Below are 20,376 nucleotides of genomic sequence, written 5' to 3' on the forward strand. Positions count from 1 at the left end.
TGCCAGCAGCACAGCCCCCAGCAGATCGGAGCTCCGGGCGCCCACGGCCTCAGGGCCCCCACACCACTGCCCTCCATCGGCATCAAAATGCCTCAAATTGGAGCTCCCTCCCTGGGGCTGTGCAGCTCCTGCCAGCCGCAGGCACTGCAAGCTCGCAGGGACCCTGCCCGTGCTGGGACAGGCTGTGACTCTGCATCAGCCATGAAGCGTCTCCTGACAGAGCGGTTCATCCCTGATGGGATGGGTTCAGTCCTGGTGCCCGGCTCAGAGCCGGAGCCTCGAGCTCCCTGTGGCCAAGTGCCTGGGCCGTGGCGCATGGCCAGCAGGCCTGGGAGCATCCCAATAAACAGGACGCACTGGGAGCATGGGTGCTCCTCTGCCGGTCTGCTGTCGTCATGGAATATTTCGTTAAGAATCTCTAAATGTGAAGCAATTAATTAAATACTGGCAGTGAACAACTGCTGTCTGACAGGCAGACCAGGACACCATTGGCAGTGGCTGCTCCACATGGGGTGGCCAGCACTAGGTCTGAACCGTCATCTCGTTAGTAGTGGTCCCAGAGGAGGTGTCAGGAGCTGCTGCACCCCCCCAGTGCTCCTCACGCAGCTTTCCCCGGGCTCTGTGAGCACCCCCCGCAGCCAGCGGCTGGCAGGACTGCCTGGTGCGGGGTAACAGGGGTGGCTCTGGCAGGGCCCAGGGGTCTGGAGGCTCTGTGCTGAGCGGGGCTGGCTGTGGGGTGTTACTCTTCCTCAGACACATTTAATTGTGCTCCAGCCCCTGGGACTCCTGGTTCCCGTGGTGGTCCTGCTGCTCGCAGGCCGGATGCCTGGGGAGGTGGGGGGCTCGTTGATCCCCACGGATGGCGCGGGGCACCTCCACCAGCCCCGGGGGGGGCAGGGAGGGTCTCAAGCCCCTTCCTGCAGAGACGTGCCCTGTGCCTACCCCTGGGGTGGCCGGGGCTGGACCCTGGTGCTGCTGAGGCCTGTCTGAGCAGCTTTGCCCAGCACGGAGCAGCAGGGGAAGGAGGGGGCTGCTCCTGCCCCGGCCCCCCCAGCCCCAGCTCCCTTCCTGCCCCCTCTGCTTGGCCCGGGGCTGCTGCCGGGAGCTGCCGGCCCGGGGTACCGTGCCCGCTGGGGCCTGCCGTGCCGGGGCCGGCAGCGGGGTAGAGAACGGCCCCGTCCCCGTGTCCCCCTGTCCCCGGGCTGGCAGGTCCCTCCGCGCCCCCCCCCCCACTTGTCCCCGGCGCCGTGAGCCGCCCGCTCTCCCCAGAGGAGGTTCCCCAGCCCCCGGGGGGCTGGCCGCTCGCCCGCACCAACATGGAGATGCTCTTCCAGGCGCTATAAAGGGCTCCGGCTCCGGCACCTGCCGCTCGGTCTCCGCCGCGCCGCGCTCCCGCTCCGCACCCAGCGCAGGGGCTGGGGGCCGCCGTCCCCGTCCCCCGCCCGCCCCGTCCCGCTGACCCGCTGGCTTGTCCCGCAGCAGGGCCGCTGGAGGGGATGGACTATTCCTATGATGAGGACCTGGACGAGCTCTGTCCGGTCTGCGGGGACAAGGTCTCCGGGTACCACTACGGGCTGCTCACCTGCGAGAGCTGCAAGGTAGGACCCGGCCGGGGCGTGCGGGGCCGGGGAAACGGGGCCGCGGCTGTGCGGGGACCAGGGGCTGTGCGGGACCAGGGGCTGTGCGGGGACCGGGGCTGTGCAGGAGGTATAGCCGGGGCTGTGCGGGACCAGGGGCTGTGCGGGGACCGGGGCTGTGCAGGAGATATAGCCGGGGCTGTGCGGGGGTTCGCTGCACGGGGGAGAGGGGGCCAGGGCTGTGCGGGGAGCGGGGAGGAGGCTCTGCAGGGGCCGGGGCAACGGGACCGGCCGCGGGGCGCTCCTCGCCCGTTTTCGTTAGCGGCGGATTCGCGCTCGGCGGCGGGACGGGAGCGCGGCCGCGACGGGAGCCCCGACTGCGGCGGGGGGCGGCGGGGGCGGCGGGAGCCGCCGTCGGAAGCGGGGCGCGGGGCCGGGATGCCGGTGCCGGGATGCCCATGCCGGGATGTCGGGATGCCGGTGCCGGTGCCCGCCGCATCGCCGCCGCCGCCGCAGGGCTTCTTCAAGCGGACGGTGCAGAACAACAAACACTACACCTGCACCGAGAGCCAGAACTGCAAGATCGACAAGACCCAGCGCAAGCGCTGCCCCTACTGCCGCTTCCAGAAGTGCCTCACCGTGGGGATGCGCCTGGAAGGTAGGGCTCGCCGCGGGCACGGCCGGGCTCCGCGGCCGCGGAGGGGGCCGGGGGCGGCGGAGGGGGCGGCCGCGGGGCTGCGCGGTCCCCCCGTGGCCGTCGCGCTGTCCCCGCCGCCGCCGCCGCCCCGCCGCCTCCCCGGGCCGGTAATTCCCGCGGCCGCTTCGATTCCGTTTTTCCCTCCCAAGTTAAAAAAAAATTCGTTTTTTCGCGTCCCCTCCTGCTTTTCCTTTTTTTGTTTTTGTTGTGTTTCCCCGGGGGTTTTGGCTGCCGCGGTTTCAACTTTCCAGGATTTTCTTTGCTGGCAGAACGGTTGGGAAATAGCGCAGAAATTATTGTTTTCCTTAAGCACATAATTCCAGAAGCCGAGACTTAAGGAAAACATTAAAAACGATGGGGCTTGCAATAACTGCTGCAGACCCACCACGAATTATATTTTTCCTCTTGGTGACATTTCGTTTAACAGATTTCTCGTCTGACTCTCGGGGAGCGCAATTACAGCCCCCGCAGCCGCCACCTCGCTCATGTCGGAGAAGTCGATCCCGACTGAGATATCAGAGTCGGGCCCCACCATCCCCGAGTCGGGTGTTGTGGTTTCTCCAACGCTTACCACGGGCCCACAAAATACATTCGGGGCGGGGGGGACGGACAGATTGCTGGCAAGGGACTGCAAAGCAAAAGCAGACACGGAAAAGAACCCCCTCCCCCGAGTCAGCCGCCCCCCTCACCCCTTCTCTCCTGAAATCGTTTACTTTTCGCAGCAGATGAAAGAGGGCAGATGCACTGGCCGGGCTGAGCCCCCTGGCCCGGCCGGGCTGGCTGCACGGGGCTTTGCTCGCCCGGGGGTGCAGGGCAGGGTGCGGGTTCATCAGAAAGTACTGCGTGTACTCGCACAGCGGCCGCTCGCTTCCAGCAGCGGGGTGAGAGCCTGCGAGCAGAGGCGCAGGAGTAAGACACAACATCGAGCTGCAAGATCAGCCCCTGCAAAACTCCCGGTGTGGGCTGGCTTCCAGCCCTGTCTCCGAACAGATCCCAGTTTCGCCCTCCTCTCCGGACTGGAGTTACTGGTGTCCCAGATCAATCCATGCGTGCTCTGGCAGTTTTGACTAGTGCTGCAGGGGAGTTTGGGCACTGGGCAGGGGCCGGGCGCTCTGGGGGAAGACAGGCAGAGGCAGTGCTTGGGGTGGCTGGGACGGGACAAACACGTTCTCATTTTGGCCATTTTCAGCAGTTTTTGCTCACGCTGGAGCTCATTTGGTTCCGTAGCTGATGAAGGCAGCTGCCGGGATTTTTTGTTTATTTTCCTACTGTTAGCTCCTTAAGCGGAGTCCTGCGGCTGGGCAGCCAGGGGGGGACCACCCAGCGGAGGGTGATATTCCTGTGGGACCATCTCTTTTGTTGTAAAACCTGGAGCCCACCTTTCCTCAGTTCCTAGTATTTTTGGGCAAGGAGTCTGAGGTGACCTTTCGAAGGCGAGCCTCCAGCTCCGCAGGACAAAAGCGAGCCCGAGGTGGTTTATTTTGTGGACAAAGTGTTGACACAGGCCCTCCTCAAACTGTCCAAAGGGATGTTGCAATGAAGCTTGGCTGGGGAGAACAGCACAGCCCCGGCCCAAGCCTGCCTGGGCACCCCCCCAGGCACCCCCTGGGCAGGGAGAGGTGGGTGAGGGCAGGCAGAGCTCGGGGGGCACTGAAGCAGCCAGGGATCTGTGTTGGGGACGAGGGCAGATGAGGTGGAGGGAGCTGGGGGCCCGCTCTTGCCACCGTGCCGGCTGACTGCACCCTGCATGGGTGGCTCGGGGACCGCCTGCAGATGCTTTTACTGGGGGGATGCTGGGGGTGCAGGCGCTTCCTGGGCAGCTCTGCTCGGGCCCCCCTGCCCTGGAGGTCGGGCTGCATCGGTTGCTTCCCAGCCGCCAGTTGGGACGAGGCAAATGGCAAGTTGTTCCCAATCCCAAGTGAGGCAGAAAAGGCAGGAAAAGGGGAGCAAGAGGGAATTAAAAGGCCTCTTCTGCCTTTGTGTTCCTGCCGGGAGAGGGAAGGAGGTGTACTAGCAGTCGCCTGCGGAGCATTTATGAGACTGGGCCGTGAGCCCCTCTCGCTGTGGGGGGTGTGTGCAGGCAGAACAGTGGGGTCCCTGCTGTGCCCTGGGTCACAGGGGTCTGCTTGGTATGAGAACCCTGGGCATCGCTGGGCCCGGCCTTGAGCGGTGGTGGAAACACCCTACTTTGAGTGGGTGGGAGACTGGGGCTCTCGGTGGGCTCTGGCATTGCTGGGGGTGCGGCCAGGGGCCCCAGACCTGCCACTGCCCGCTTGGGCTGCGTGGGGGGGTCTGCCTGCAGGGGATCCCAGCAGGGGGACGCACCCATGCTGAGTGCGGCCATCTCCCTTGTACCCCTGAAGTTAGGAACTGCCCCGGGGCAGCTGTCTGCTGCCCAGAAGCGTGTGGGCAGCCGGATGGCGGGGGGCACAGCACCCCCCACCTCAGAGGATGCCTCTGGCCGCCCTGCTCCCTGCGAAATGCTGTTTTCATGAATACAGAATAAGGGAGGAAGCGCAGGGCAGCTCCCCTGGGAGCACATTCCTGCTCGCCCTGGAAATGCTGCTGCTGCCGGCCGATGCTCCTGTGTTTCCAGCCTGCCTGGGGAGAGTCTGGGAGGTGGCCTGGCTCTCCGGGGTGCTTGGCTGAGCTTCCAGCGGCCCCAGGATAAGCAGTCAAAAGAGAGACAGAGGTAACAGCTGAGACACAAAAGCAAGACCCGCCTGCTGTCAGCGGGGACGCAAACTAGCAGAGGATTTTTTTTTTCCCCTTTGATGCTAAGTCTGCGGGCTGCGCTCGCTGGCACACTCTCCTTCATCCCTCTGCACTGCCGTCCAGCTCCCAGCGTCCAGCGAGCTGTGGCTCTTCCAAGGGTGGGCCAGGGCAGCAGCCCCCGGGAGCACAGCAGGGCGGTGCGGTGGGATGAGCTGGCGCTGCAGAGAAGCACCTGCTCCATTGTGCTCTGACACATTCTTGGGTTTCTTTGGTGGTCCGGAGGGAACATCTGCTTTGCTACAGCCGTGAGATGGCGAGATGAGTCAGAGTGACTCCAGCAGTGGGATGCTCCAGCAGAGCCCCTCCGCCGTAGCTGATACTTGGCCGGGACTGGCAGCCTCGGGCCCAAAAGCCGGCACAGCGCTGCCGCGGGGTGCAGTGCACCCGGCTGGGTCTGCCAGCCATGCTGCCCGTAAGAGGGACACAGATTTGCAGAAAAGAAGCCTGTGCAGCCTGGCTGCAGGCGAACCAAAGACCTGAGGGGGCTGTGGGGGTCCCAGGCTCTACAGAAACAAGGAAACCCCAGGGCTGGTCCAGAGTCAGGGGCTGCAAAAATGAAAGTGGGTGTCAAGACCCTCATCTGCCTGGGCTTCATGGGCTGCCCCCCCAGTCCGTGAGGGAGGCAAGCTGCTTTATCCCCCAGCCCATGTTGTAGTTAAAGCCAAAATCTCTTCCTATCCTGAAGTGCCCAGAGGCTCTGAGGGCTATGCCAGCACGGCAGGAGCTGGGCCCAGGCACCCGAACCTGCCATGTCACATCCCCCGTGTGTGCGGCTGGGCTGGGAGGGGCATGGTCCTGCTGGTGGCTTTCTGGGAAGGTCTCCCCAGTGTCCCCCAGTCCTGTTTGGCCACCAAATCCGCCCCCCCCCATCATTTTCTCCATGCTGCATGGAGGTGCTGGTCTCCATCCGTGTGGGTTCTCTGCAGCCCCTGTCCTCTCTGCCCCCAGCTGTGCGTGCAGACCGGATGCGCGGCGGGAGGAACAAGTTTGGACCCATGTACAAGAGGGACCGTGCCTTAAAGCAGCAGAAGAAAGCCCTGATCCGTGCCAACGGCTTCAAGCTGGAGACCGTGCCTCAGATCATGTCGCCGGTGCAGAACGACTACAGCCTGTCCTCCACCATCCACAGCATCCACGCCATGTCCAAGACCTTGCCGCCCAACCCTGCCGCCCTGACGCCCGTCGACTACGAGCGCAGCCCCTATGGGACACCCTCTCTGGGAATGACCATGCCCAGCCACGCACCACTCACTGGCTACCACTACCCCTCCTTCCCCAACCGCACCATCAAGTCCGAGTACCCAGACCACTACACAAACGCGCACGAGTCTGTGCCCACCTACGTCTACCCAGAGATCTATCCCAGCAGCTCCCCTCCGGACATCCCCGAGGTCATCCTGAAGCTGCTGCAGCTGGAGCCCGACGAGGCCCAGGTGAAGGCGCGGATACTGGCTTGCCTGCAGCAAGAGCAAGGCAAAGGCCGGCATGAGAAGCTCAGCACCTTCGGCCTCATGTGCAAGATGGCTGACCAGACCCTCTTCTCCATCGTGGAGTGGGCACGGAGCTGCATCTTCTTCAAGGAGCTGGAGGTAGGAGCCTGGGTGGGGGAGAAGGATGCTGCACTGGGCGGGTGGTGGGGGGCAGGTAGGATTGGGGCTGACACGCCGTGAGGATGGGATGTTGCCATGGGCAGGATTGGGGCAGAAATGCCGTGAGGACTGGGCAATGCCTGTGGCCACGAGCCCGGCGCTGCAGATGTGCTGGTGTGTCCCTGTCCCGCTCCCAGCTCCCCGCACGGCAGGGCTGGAGGCACCGGGGCCCAGCTGTAACGCCGGAGCGATCCCCGCTGTCGCCGCGGGGCTAATGATTTCAGATTCATCACGGTGGGGGCAGGTGTGGAGGCAATCGCCAGCAGAGTGACTGCGGTGTCAAGCTCAAGATATAATTGAAAAATGTAACGTTGAGGAATTATAGTTGAGACAATTCTCTCCTCCGCCTTTAGGAGGAAAATCGATGCTGTCAGGTGGGTGCCTATTAGCACCAGGCAGCCGGGGCAGGGCTGGCTGGGGCAGCGGACATCACCAAGCCTCCTCTGAAGCCTCTTCTGCTGCTGGCAGCCCACGAGTGTGCCCAATGGGGCGACGTGGTGCTGACCCCCGTCCTGCCAGGCCACCCCATCTAGGTGGATTAGCAGGGGTGGGGAGGCTTCTGCCATCCTGTAAACCTTGCCAAACTTTCAGACATCTCCCATTTGTGTCTTGGGCTGATCTAAAGTCCCAAACTGGTGCAAAAATGGGAGAGAAAATTTTGCAACATGGTCAAAAGACAAAAAGCCATGTCCCGGGGTGGTTGGGAGACCTGGGTGCCTTCCCGTGCTCTGAGCGTGAGGCTGTGCTACCTGTCTCTGCCCAAGATCACCTTCCTACCACGGTGCTGTGGGGGCCATGGCCAGGCCAGGGCCAGGGTCTTCTCCGTGCCCACCCCACAGGGTGCATGGGGCTGAGTGTGGCAGAGCCTCGCGGCTCAAAATAGCCCCCAGCTGCCAGAACAGTGTCAGGAAATGGCATTGTGGGGGTGGGTTGGGCTCATTTCAATCATATCAGTGTCCAGCCTGGATTTTGGGAACAGGGTGGTTGTTGTTTTGCAGAAGATATTGTAAACAGTGTAAATTCAGCTCCCGGCTGCATTGCTGCGTAGCCTTGTAACTCCATTGTCAGCCTGATTGCGCCACCAAAACAGGCTGTTTCCATGTGAATCCGCATCGGCGGGCGCTCCTCCTCCCGCGGGGCTCTCAGGGGGACAGCAGTGGGAGAGGTCTCACCTGGGCAGGGCCACTGGCGTCTTGCCGGGAGTGGGGCACATCCCCCACCATGCCCAGGACATGGGATGTGGTGCCCCCGGGACAGGACCTTGTCTGGGTCCATCGCTACCACCCCGGGGCCTCGTGCCTTTTGCCTTCGTCCGTGCAGCGAGTGTGGGGCAGATTTCCAGCATCTCGCAGGGCCAGGGACTGCAGGACACCGCGTCCCGCCCTGACTCCAGAGGGAGCGTGAGAAAGTCTGCTTGTCGCTGGCCTTGGCTCCCTCTGAGCCCCCGGCACAGGGCTGTGGTGCCCGCGCCCCTCTGTGCGTGTCACCCCTGGGGACAGTGCCGGGGCGGTGGCTTTCCCTTGGGCATGTGGAGAGAAGCCGTTGGGAAGTGGAAGCAGGTCTGCAGCTCCTGAAACCCCCTTCCTGCTCCTGCCGGCGCGTAAAAGCAAACAGCTGCTGGGGCGGTAAATGAACTCCCGCTAGTGCAGAGTTTATGGCTTTACGCTGAAGCCCACTAGCACGGAGTAAAATCGCGATCTCAGAGATCGACGGCCATCATGCAGGCGGTCCCTGCTGGGTGCTCAGGGCTCCTGGGAGCAGGGGACGCTGGCAGCCGCCTCCGTCCTTTGGGAACAGCTGCCCGAAGGTGAGGGTCTCCATCCCCAGCCGGGAAGGGCTGTTGGCTGAGGCCAGTGCTGGGCTCCAGGCTGGAAGAGCATCGTGCCGGGGCATCTTGCCGGGCTGATGCCAAGCGGGGAGGGGGTGCAGATGGGTGACAAGGGGATGTGAGCAGATGCCTCCATGCACAGTGGCCCCATCTTAGCACTCCCAGCTGCACAGAGCAGTTCTGCAGACAGCCGGCTTCTTGCGGGGCGCCTCGCAGGGAGCCTGTAGAGGAGGGAGCAAACCCTCGGGGGCGCGGGAGAGCTCACGCCTGGCCAGGACAAGGCTTTGCTCCCTGCCTGGGGGGAGCAGGAGCAGGTTCCCCCCGAAGCCGGCAGATCCTGTTCCCATTCCCATTCCCGTTCCCATTCCCAGTCCCAGCAGCCCGGCGGGGGGCAGTGGCAGAGCAGGCCCTTTGCCGTCTCCTCCTGCCGGGGTGGGGGCCCTTGTGGTGGGAGCCCCCCCGGCTCCGCTGCTGTGCCCGGGGAAGGAGGGGGGAGGTGGGCTAATGGCCTCTTGACATCGGCTCACACGCCACGTCCGCCCGCAGGCGCGGGGCAGTCAGATTGAAAACAGATTTAACTTCCCAGATATATCGTTTCATTTAAGGGCCAGTAATTCTGTCAGTCTGCCACTGACAAACGAGGGTCCCCATGCCAATCCGCCGGGGAGACTGATGTCGCCGCGTTCATCTCGTGTCACCAGACAGAGAATTACGGACTGCGCTGGCCTTCGGAGGCAAGACTAATAATGCCGCGCGGCAGAGAGGGATTTGGGGGCCCACTTGTTTATCGAGGGCCGGCCAGGCAGCCGCGGCGCGAGGCCGCGCGGGCGGAGGTGGAAGAGGTCAGCGCTGACGCCCATAAATACGAACTTTAACTGAGTCTAGATGAGATGTGTCAGGACTGAGGGAAGATTTGCAGCATCTCTTCAGGAAGAAAAATATGGGCCGGGGGTGAAATATATTTTGTTGGGTCGTGAGTCTCAGGCAACTTTGTCCTTTCAGATGTAATTTTTTTATATATATATGGAGAGAGACAGACAGAGAGATGTGCATACACACGCACACTTACACACTCACATTGTGTCTGGTTTTGGTTTGGTTTATATACACTTACCTTGCACAGCCTGGGTTATATACGTGTTACTGCCATATGTACACATAAATGTCGTGCACTCAGGGGTGCAGTGACCTTTAGATTGGGATGAGCAGTCAGGAATGCTAAACAAATTGCCACGGTTTCACCCTGAAGGCCGGGCTGTGCTGGGCGTGCGGCGGGTCCCTACTGCTGGTGGAGGGGCCGTGGGGAGATGGGTTGATGCCGGTCCGCCTCCTCGGCCTCTCCTCGCTGTGGGGCCGGGGCAAACCACCCTGCCATCCATGGGCAAGCACCCATGGCGGGGGGCACACACGCTGAGGGCAGCACCGCTCCCACGGACAAAGGGGTTCCTGTGGGTCGCTGGGTCTGTCTGTGGGGCTGCTCTCCCTCGCTTCTCGCTAGAGATCTGGGAGCCACGAGGAAGCCTATTTGCAGTCAGTTGCTTCTCTGCCTTTAGCATGCGTGGGTCATCTTGACCCCATCTCCTGGCCAACAGCCAGAGCGTTTTTGGCAGATTTAAAATCTCCTTCTGGTTGTGGATGCTGCAGCAATGTTTAGCATCCTATGCACTGGGGGAAATGTGACGGCTTTCCCTGCCTGCCGGCGTCCCAGCTGGCACGGCCCTGCCCTCGCTCCCGGCACATGCAGAGCCATGATGCTCACACAGCCTTGCAGCCAGCTGCCTGTGAGCATCAGCAAAAAGCGGTAGCCTGGGCACAGCAGCATGCTCTGCCAGCAGGGAGATGGGATCCCAGCCCTGCCGCACTGGTCTTGGTGTTTTTTTTGCTTTAAGATGCCCATCATGGTGGCATCTGGGCAGGAGGATGGGGGCCTGCATTGCCTATTAACACCTTAGACTTGTGTGGGGTTTCAATTGCGGGTGGCTGGCGGACAGTAAACCACTTTCGCACTTCTCGGTAGCCAAGGTGACGGGTCCTGCTCGCACCCAGTAATTGCCCGGGCTGCGGCTCGGGGCGCTGGTGTGTGCCGTGCACCTGCGTGGGAGCTGCTGGGGCAAATCCTGCACCAGTGATCTGGGAGGAGGCCCGAGAGCATCCCGGGGGTGAAGCCAGGCTGGGGGCACCTGACCGCTCCTCGTGCCTGTGGCGTGCTGAAGCTGGGTGGGGAGAGGCTGGGGATCAACGTCCTGGGACCATCTCAGGGCTTCCAAGCAAAGTGGGATTGCTGGTGGGTGACTCTGCTTCATAACGCTGCAGAGATGTTCGAGGGCAGATGGCGGTACCCGAGGTGGGGGATGCCCTGGACCAGACGTGCAGGGGGCAGCGCGTGCAGTGGGGTTGTGCCGTCCCCACGGGGGCTTGGCTTCGGGGTGCTGAGGCACTGGGGTGGCCTGGGCACATTTTAAGGAGCCCAAACACTCTCAGGGGCTTCCTCCCCTTGTGCCTATGAACGCACAGGGAGGGTTGCAGGAGGTTTAAAACTACATCAGCCTGCAGGTCCTGCAGCCCTGCGTCTGGGCAGCACCATGCGTGCCCCCGCACACCCTGCCCCACATCCAGCCCTGGGTCCCAGCCCATTTGCTGCAGGGAAATGCATTTCTCTGTGGGTCACAGACCTTCAGCAGCAAGGCGCTTTCGGCAGCGGGGCAGCAGGGGAGTGCTCTGCCTGCATGGGGAGCATTTTGCTGCATGTTTTGTGAATGGGTTAAATGCTTGCTTTGGAAAAAAAAAAAAAAAAATCACCTCTTAAAGACAGCTTGCATCAGGTCCTTGATAAAGCACTCCGTTGAAAAGCCTTGACATTAAAAGAGGAAGATCCTTTGCTTAACTTTTAAAGGCGAGGGTGCGTGTGTGCTGCCTCGCCGGAGGATTGATTGACCCTGAGTGGCCGTCCATTAGCAGCCTCTGCTCCTGGGGGCCAGGCCCGTGCTGGGCACAGGCGGGTGGTCTCCAGCCGGGAGCCCCCTTGCAGCCGAGCCGCACTGCCGGAGCGGGGCCACGGGGGGATGTCCCCGTGCTCTGTGCCAGCCTGGCGCACGGGAACACCCAGCCTGGTGCTGGGGTGCAGGCAGGGCTGGGGTCCCCGGAGACATCCCCAAGCCCTGACCAGTCCCCAGAATGCCCAGCCCACCCCGTCACGCTCCCAACCACGTCCTCCCTGTGCCCTGGCGACATGGCTCCGGTGCACCGCGATGGTCCCAGGAAAGGCTGCGGCACACCGGAGCGTGTGGGCCGGGGAGCAGCCACGCAGCAGCCACACAGCGCGGAATGTGCTGCTGATGGAATGGAGGGAGGTGCTCAGCCGAGGGAGCTGAACCCGCCTGCAGAGCTTGGGAGAAACTGATAAGTAATTTTTAAAGGAAGAAAAGAAGATTTCAAAATAGTTTAAATGCTTCCTTTTGGAAAAGCTGAATTTTTTAAAACCGTTTTCAGGGCAAAACCTTCAGTCTGTCCCTTCCGGAGCTTGTCCCACTCAGGAATGAGCCACAGGAAGGCGCTTCCAAAACAACGCTGCGACTCAGCCAGAGCGGAGGAGCTCGGCACTGGCCGGGAGCGTGCGGCTGGGCTGGCAGCGTGCTGCCACAGCTGGAGCCCAGCTCCCTGCGAGGGCTGGCAGCGTGCGGTTAGAGCCAGCCACTTGCCTTGGGGCAGAGGTCATCACGAGTGCAGAAAATGTCCATTTTGTTTTGATGCAGAATGAGATTTTCCCCTGTTCTTTGTTCAGCAGCTGAACAGAAACCCCACAGTCTGTACTGCTGGGCTGTGTACTGTGGCTTCTTCAGCGGTTTGGGCGATGTGGTGGCGAGCCCGGCCTTGGCAGCCCCATTGCACCTCGCTGCAGGCAGGTTTTGTGCCGTCGGGCAGGAGCAGGCGCCGCAACCCCGGCCACCATCGCTGCCTTCTGCACCGCACCTCCCTCCCCGCGCTGCTGCGCTCCGTCTCTGACCACCCACCGCACTTGAGAAACAAATCCCGGCGGCTCGCGAGGAGTGCCGGGCTCCGAGACCATAAAGCTCTTTCTCATCTGACTTCTATTCCTTTTGCAATCTCCCAGCACTGGTTTATTGCAGCCTCTTCAGCAAAACGAGGGTATTATCCAGTCCTGTGATACTGCATCTGTCTTCCTTCTATTAAAGGCAGCGAGCACAATGGCACTGCAGAGCTCTTCTGCTGGCGCTGAATTTGCTCTGCGGGGAAGTATTACTGATAACCCCCGGCCCTTTCCCTACACCAGCCCTGCAGGAGAGGGGAGCTCTGGGCAAGGGGGCGTTCTGCTCTTTGCTGAAACGAGTTGGGGTCCCACGGAGAGCAGTGCCGAGGGGATGAAGCCGGTGACCCGTGGCAGCTCTCGGTGGGGCGGTGGGGAAGGCAGCTGAGCAGCGTGCCCCCTGAGCAGCGTGCCCCGTGTCCCGCCACGACTCTGGGCACCGGGGCCTGGCAGGGCTCTTTGTTTTGCTAAACGCAGCTGTTGGCCCTGGCAGCTCGTCCTGCCCGTCGCTGGTGCCGCCTGCAGCCCACCGGCGTTCCCACGAGACCTTTGCAGGTCCTTGCAGGCTGTGTCCCGGTTCGAGCTTCTTACATACAGTTGCAGGCGTTTCGTTGGAAGCGTAGCTGTGGACGCTTATACCCGTGCCTGCGTGTACACACCAGCACACGTGCAAACATGCACGCGATCACGCGTGTGTTGATGTGTGGGCTGGGGCCTCCCTGGCAGCTGCAGGGCGCAGCGATGCCCCGTAGCCGGCAGCTCCCTGCGGCCTCTCTGTGCTGCGGCAGCTCTGTGCCCCCCCCGCCCCAAACCTGCCATCCCGGGCAGGGAGGAGAGGATGGGGACTGTCTTGTTCAGTTTAAAGTATCCAGAGGGGCTGCCTGGAGACACAGGACCTTTGTGCAGCAGCCGTGCGTTCCCTCCTGCCGGGGGATGCGGCCAGCAGCCACTTTGTTAAAGATTTGTGTGCGGTTCGGGGAGGTTGTGCCTGGTGGGGGAAAACCCGTACCAGTCTGCCAGATAACCCTGTTCTGTTGTGCTCAGGGTGAGACACAGATGGGTGCGAGCCCTGCCCACGTCCAATGCCAACGTGGCAACATGTCGTAGCGGCTGATGGTGTGAGTCTGAACCGCCGCTGCCGCAGGGCTGGAGCGTGGAGCTGACCCTCAAACGCAGAGCCAGGGGGGCGGAGGGGTGGTGCAGGGACCTGGGCAGCCCAGATTCCTCCTGCCAGCCGGGAACAAGCTCGTGCAGAGGTGGCTGGCTGCCCCCATGGCCACGTATGGCTGGCCGTGCCCCTGCGCGATGGGTGTCAGCGGTGCTGCTCTGGCTGGTTTCAGGTGGGCGACCAGATGAAGCTGCTGCAGAACTGCTGGAGTGAGCTGCTGGTGTTTGACCACGTCTACCGGCAGCTGCAGCATGGCAAGGAGCACAGCGTGCTGCTCGTCACCGGCCAGGAGGTGAGTGCCAGCCCATGGAGACCATGGTGGCTCCTGCGAAGGGGGCAGTGGGGGCCAGGTAGTGGGGCTGGAGGGGGGGCCCGGGGGTGATTTGTGTCTTACCTCTGGCCGAGTGTGGCCAACTCGGCTCAGGGTGGACGGGTTGTTTTTGCTGTGCTATGGGACTGCTTGTGCAGAAGGTCCCGTCCCATTACACACCATCCTGTCGCATTCTGTCCCGTCCTGTGCCACCCCATCCTGTCCTGTCCTGCCATCCAACTCCTGGTTCTGGAGAAGAATGTTTCTCATGGAAAGATCAACATCCATACTGGTACTTGCAGAGGTGGGATGTGAGAAGGGGCCCCTTCCCTCCCTGGGGGTGGTTTTTGGAGACGCAGGTACCTGCAATGCCAGCACCCCGCAAAGGGCCCCTTTGTTTTAAGCAGTGCTGGAGAAACAGGGTCCCCGTTTCACCTCTCAGCCTTCGCTTTGACGCTCCTAATTCTCAGTCAGTGCTCTGGGCTGGTGCCCGGCTCCTGCCATGTGTGGGGTCCCTGCAGCCAGTCTGGGGGGGCTGGGGCACCATGGCTGACCCCACCCCTGTCCCCGCAGGTGGACATGTCGACCATCTCAGCCCAGGCTGGCTCCATCCTGAACACGCTGGTGCTGCGGGCGCAGGAGCTTGTCCTGCACTTGCACTCACTCCAGGTGGACCGGCAGGAGTTTGTCTGCCTCAAGTTCCTCATCCTCTTCAGCCTTGGTGAGCACCGCTGTGGGGGGCACCGGGAAGAGGGGCGGCCACGCTCGGGGGTCCTGGCCATGCTGCTGTGGGGTCTCAGGGTTGGGAGCGCAGCTGGAGCTGGAGGGAGCACGCACAGCTCAGGGTCTGGCCGTGCCCGCTGCAGCACCGACTGGTGATGAAGAGGCTTTTAATGAGGAGGCAGGAGTGAGGGCTGGGAACTGCCAGCTCCCCTGCCTCGCCAAGGGGTCCGAAATGTCTCCTGCTGCAGGGCCAGGCTCTGCCTCCAGCCGCGGGGGATGTTGCTGCCCTGTTAGCTGAGCGGAGACTGTTTTGGTCACTCTCCCTTTGCACCAGGCAGGGAAACAACCGGCTGATACAGTCACGGCAAAACAGGCATGTTGACAGAGACGGCGGCTGGGGATGGCCCTATCTCCTGGGATTTGCGTCAGAGGGCCCGTGCCACTGCGGGGGACAGGGGCTGCGCACGGCTCCTGATTAGGCTCAGCCCCGGAGCCTGCGGTCGGGCCGAGGCGGCGGGTTCACACCGTCCCACTTCGCCTAGACAAAATACACGGGAGCCGTGGGAGCTGCTGCCAGGGGCTGCACAGCGGCTCTGCCCTGCTCCTGCCCCAATCCTTCCCTGCTCCAACCCTGCTCCTGCCCCAATCCTGCCCCACTCCTGCCCTGATCCTGCCCCAATCCTTCCCTGCTCCCGCCCCGATCCTGCCCTGATCCCACTCTGCCCATGCTGCCACCCCCATGGGGAGCATCTCCCCATCCGCTGTGGGCAAGATTGCACCTCCTTCCCCCGCAGGCATTGCCCCAAGGCAGGGATGCCCATGGGAGTCCCACCGGAGTGATCTCAGCCCTCAGAGGGACAGTGGGGCTGTGGATGGTGCTGAGCACCACCACCCATGACACCTGGCTGCCTTCATTACTGGTGCTGACACTTTCTCCTTGGCCCCATCCCAGCGGGAGATCTCACCTCCCAGTGCGAGGATGGTGGCGGGGCCTGCGAGAGGCTCAGCTGGCTGTCGTGCTCCGGGCTCACACCTCTGCCACCGCGGCTGCTTCACTTCCCACACCTCCACAGCCACGGCTAATTGCACACACCCAGACAGGGCAGGAACTGGCATTTCCCCAGGGGAATTTGTGCTGGGGTCCCTGCAGCGACTGGGTGCTTGTGCCGAGCTGGGACGGTGATCCTGGCTTGGGGCAGCCCTGTCTCCATCCCCGTCCCCATGCCCATCCCAAGGCCCTGGTCTGTGCTTGCACTTCTCCACCCAGGGGGGCTCCTGCCCGTGGCTCTGTGCCTCATCACCAAGCACAGCAGGCCACGAGCTGCGCTCTGCGCCGTACGGACACTGCTGTGTGTTTCGGCAGTTTGTGCTTGAGGGAGAGTTTGCATCACTGTATGTCGCCGTCACCGAGGAGCCAGCCTGCTCCAGGAGCAGCACCGCCACTGGGTTAATGGGTTAAGTGGGGGCACTGACATGCTGCAGGCAGGGGGAATCCACTCCCCTGTCCCATGGGCCCGGGTCAGGACCAGTACGGTCTGAAGGACCCACCGGTTTGACTGGGGTTTGCAGTGGATGTGTCCCCGCTAGCAGGGGGGCCCGAGCAGGGCGGGCGTCTGCGCTGCCGTCCCCTCCTGCACCTGCAGCATCTCCCCCCACAGCTTTCTTTTCCTCTAGAGCTGTTTTGAAATCCAGGGAAATTAGATATGATAATTTGCTGTTCAAGCAGTGATAAGGTGTAGCACAAACAGTGCCCGGGCTGGGAAACAAAGGAGTCGGGACCTTCCTTGGCTGCTGCCCCACGGGCTCAGCACCGGTGGGGATGGTCCCCCCACGCTTCCCCGTGTCCCCCACCGCCCCCGGCCCAGCAGGAGCAGTGTCCCCCGGAGCGCAGCCAGCCCCGCAGCCACCGTGCAGGTCGGGGCTGTGGTTCCGCTTTCCCAGAGCAGCGGCTTTTGGGGAGGGCGTGGAATCAAATAGCTGTATTTTCCCATACATCATTTTGCCCCAAATCCAACTTTTTCTTTCCATATTGCAGAGCTCACTTGGAGTAATTTGCCCTTCGCAGGCTCAGCTGTAGAGGATGGGATTGTGTATTATGTGCAGGATGTAATTGCCTTTAACAAGAGAATTTCCACATTTACCACTCTGCCACAGCACAATCAAAGCCGAGCCCCGCTCACAAGAGCTGCCATTTGAGTTCTAAATAGATTTCTCTCCTGAGCAGGTAAAGAGATTTAATTAAAATTAGGGCTTCTCAAAATAGCAATATTTATGAGGACGGCACAGGTTAGCTTTGTTCTACAGAAGGGCTTAATAGAGCCTTAATGGATTGACCTATCATTCGATTTCATGACTTACATTCATGAAGCAGCTACTCTTGGGGAGGGGAGGAAGAGAGGCTTTTATAGCCCACATTCCCTTAAGCGTTTGCAATTTATCAGCAGCTTCTCCCAAACAAAAGGAGCTGTGAATAGGAAGAACACTTGAGGGCATAGAAATAATCCCAGGCATATCTGTATGTGTGATGGGAGGCTTTGTCACAGGACAGTCTTTGCAACTGCTGCAGTGTCTCTAAATGAAGTGAGTCAATGTTATTTGGACAACATTCTTTATTCCTTGCAGGAATGAAAAGATTATTCAAATATTCAATTAAACAGTGAATAGGGTCTTTCAGAGAACCAGGTGAGTTCATCGAGTAGAACTAGCTATTGTTGAGCCAACTCAGGGGATAGATTTGACATTTATCAATATAACTTCTTTTTTTTTTAATGACATGCACAATAACCTTATGCAGATAAAGAGATTTCATAACAACAACACGGGTAGAAGGGAGGCAGCCACAATAGGAGCAAATGTGCCGCAGGAGTGAAAAGGGAAGGGTGATCTGATAAAGTGCATCTTGGCACAACCTGTGGCGCTTTGTGCCACGGGCACGGCCGGGGCTGTGTCTCCCCAGGGGCCCCATGGCCTCCCCGGCTGTGCCTCTACTCCCCGGGCTCTGCCAGAAATAACCCCCAAACTCCCATCCGCCTTGGCCAGAACCCCTGCCCTGATTTCTCTCTTCCCAGCCCCGGGCGGGATGTGTCCAGGCTGCCCACAGAGCCCTGAATCTGGCCGTGCATGAGCGCTGCTGGCTGTGGGCAGCGAGTGCAGCGCTGCTGGGTGCCTCTGTGCCCTGCAGTCCCTCTGCTAGACCCGCTCGCCCCAAACGGGCTCAGTGCGGGGGTCTGCAGTAGGGTGTCCCGTGGGCAGGTGTTGAGGGACCATCGCTGTGTGTCGCTGTAGCCGGCTGACGGGGCGGTGCACAGCAACGTTCCCCTGAAGCCACTGAAGTCTGTGTGCGGGGCTGGCTTGACAACGTGTTGCACGGATTAAAAACCAGTGCTTCCTTCTTGGAGCACTCGTGGCAACCCGAGAGCACTGGGGCAGCATCCTGAGGCATATCCCAGCTCAGGCTGTCCCAAAAGCCTGGAGAAACCCCAAGCCACCAGCCTGGGCTGCCCCTGCAGTCACCCTCCTGCCACCAGCCTGGGCTGTCCCTGCAGTCACCCGTGGCTGCAGTCGCAGGGTGGTTACAGACCAGTCATGCCTGGGGATGGTCTCTGCCCTGGGGCTGTGCTTGCCCCAGCTCAGTGCCATCGGGGCTGCATCTTGGCTGCCAGACCCTGCCTGCTCCTTGCTGCCGCTGCCTGCCGCGTCGCTTCCCACCCTGCAGGCAGCAGAGCCGGCAGCGGGATTACCAGGGAGCTGCTGTGGCCCTGGCGAGGTGCGGAGGATTAAGGTTTCCAGGCTGGTGAGCCTGGTTGCCACATTGGAAAGACCAGGTTTATCGGGGAATTAATGCAGCCGCTTCCTTGACCTTCAGCTGGCAACAGCTCCCTGTGCGTGGGTGCAGCCGGGAACACGTTTTGGCTTTGCAGCTTCCTGGGTGGCAAGGGCAGGGGGGCATCTGCCCTCCTGCTGCTGGGGGTTTGGGTGTCTGTCTCCAGCATGGGGGGAGACTTTGGGAGACAGGGCAAGGACAGGGAGCCCAAGGCTGGGAGGGATGGGTCGTGGGACCCCTCCTGTGCTGCATGTTTGTGCATGAGGGGCATTGACACAGGAGTGTGGTTCCTCCTGGCATACCCAGCACGGCATGGCGTGGATGGGGTTCACCATCCTCCTCCTCCCTTGCAGATGTGAAGTACCTGGAGAACCACACGCTGGCTAAGGACGCTCAGGAGAAGGCCAACGCGGCGCTGCTGGAGTACACCGTCTGCCACTACCCCCACTCCACGGACAAGTTTCGCCAGCTGCTGCTGCGGCTGGCGGAGGTCCGGGCGCTGAGCATGCAGGCGGAGGAGTACCTCTACCACAAGCACCTGAGCGGGGAGGTGCCCTGCAACAACCTCCTCATCGAGATGCTGCACGCCAAGCGGACTTGAGCGCGGTCGCCCGCAGGGACCCGGCGGAGCCCCGGCACTGCCAGCGGCACGGCAGGGGCAGGACGCGTGCCTGGGGCTGGTGGGCCAGCGCTGCCTCGCCACCCCGCCTGTCTCAGTGATGCTATTTAACCTGTGCTATTGGAAAAGTCCCAGATGGTTTATTTTAATACACAGTAAGGACGGTTGATGGCTGCGGGGCCGTGGGCTCGGCTGCCGGACTGCCCCATCGTCAGCGCTGCCCCCCGGCTCCTCTGCACACACGGTGCTTGAACTATTGCCTGCCCAACCCAGCTCTGCGGCATGAAGGAAGGGTAAAGCCTGTCCTGGCTTTTCTCCTATTTATGCTCCTCTCCTGCTGCCCCTACCAGCCATTTCTCCACCGTTACTGTCCCTCCCCAACCCTGCCCCATGTCTCAGGGCCCCTCGTGCACAGGGCAGGGGGAGAGGTGAGGCGAACCCCACGGGTTGTGGTTTCACAGCGGCTGGGGTGTCCCCAGGCACCAGCACGGAGGCAGAGGATTTCTGCAGAGCCAAGTGGAACACCGGGGCTGGGGCTGGAGTTGTCGGCCCCACGCAGCCGTGCTGGGACCCCAAGGTGCACGTGCCGGAGTCCCCGGTCCTGGCTCCCCGCAGCGTTGCTGCCTGCTCTGCATTCCGCTGCCCTGGCCAAGCGAGGGCAGGCAGGGACGGGCAGCGCTGAGCCCTCAGCTGAGATTTATTTTCTCAGCGCTAGAGGCACCAGCTGTGGCTTTGCAGCCCATGGCAGCCGCAGTGCCCAGAGCCCACGGGTGTCTGCGGTCAGCACGTCTCTGGGATGTCACAGCTTTGCTGCAGAGGCTCTAAGGGATTCGGTACGGGGAGCAGGAGACTGTCCTTGGGACATTTTGGACCTGTGGCCCTGCTGCTGTGCCCTTGGTGCCAGCACAGCATCCCCTCGTCTGGAAAGCTTTGCAGGTCATGGTGCCCAGGCGGCATCGGCACCACGAACCAAGCTGGTTCCCGAAGTGAGAAGACATGGTGGACCTGGGACGGTGGCCCTGGGCAGCACATGTCCTGCCTTGTTCCAGCCATCAGCCGTGTGAGCAGCCAAGGGGCAGGACGGGACAGGGACAGAGCGGCAGACATGGCAGAGCAGCGGGCAGGAGGGAAGTGCGGGGTCCGGGGCAGCAGCACATCCAGG

At 61.8% G+C, this 20,376-nt stretch overlaps 1 protein-coding gene across 1 annotated transcript; it reads left to right on the forward strand.

The window, feature by feature from the left end:
* Nucleotides 1-1,496: 1,496 nt before the first annotated feature.
* NR5A1 (nuclear receptor subfamily 5 group A member 1) lies at nt 1,497-19,196 on the forward strand. The gene is made up of 6 exons (XM_063353207.1): nt 1,497-1,598; nt 2,094-2,235; nt 5,998-6,638; nt 13,912-14,031; nt 14,623-14,770; nt 18,949-19,196. The coding sequence occupies exons 1-6, from the start codon at nt 1,497-1,499 to the stop codon at nt 19,194-19,196; spliced, it is 1,401 nt and encodes a 466-aa protein (XP_063209277.1).
* The last annotated feature ends 1,180 nt before the right edge of the window (nt 19,197-20,376 follow it).

The sequence above is a fragment of the Chroicocephalus ridibundus genome, chromosome 15 (assembly GCF_963924245.1).
Source record: "Chroicocephalus ridibundus chromosome 15, bChrRid1.1, whole genome shotgun sequence".
In the NCBI taxonomy this organism is placed as follows: domain Eukaryota; kingdom Metazoa; phylum Chordata; class Aves; order Charadriiformes; family Laridae; genus Chroicocephalus; species Chroicocephalus ridibundus.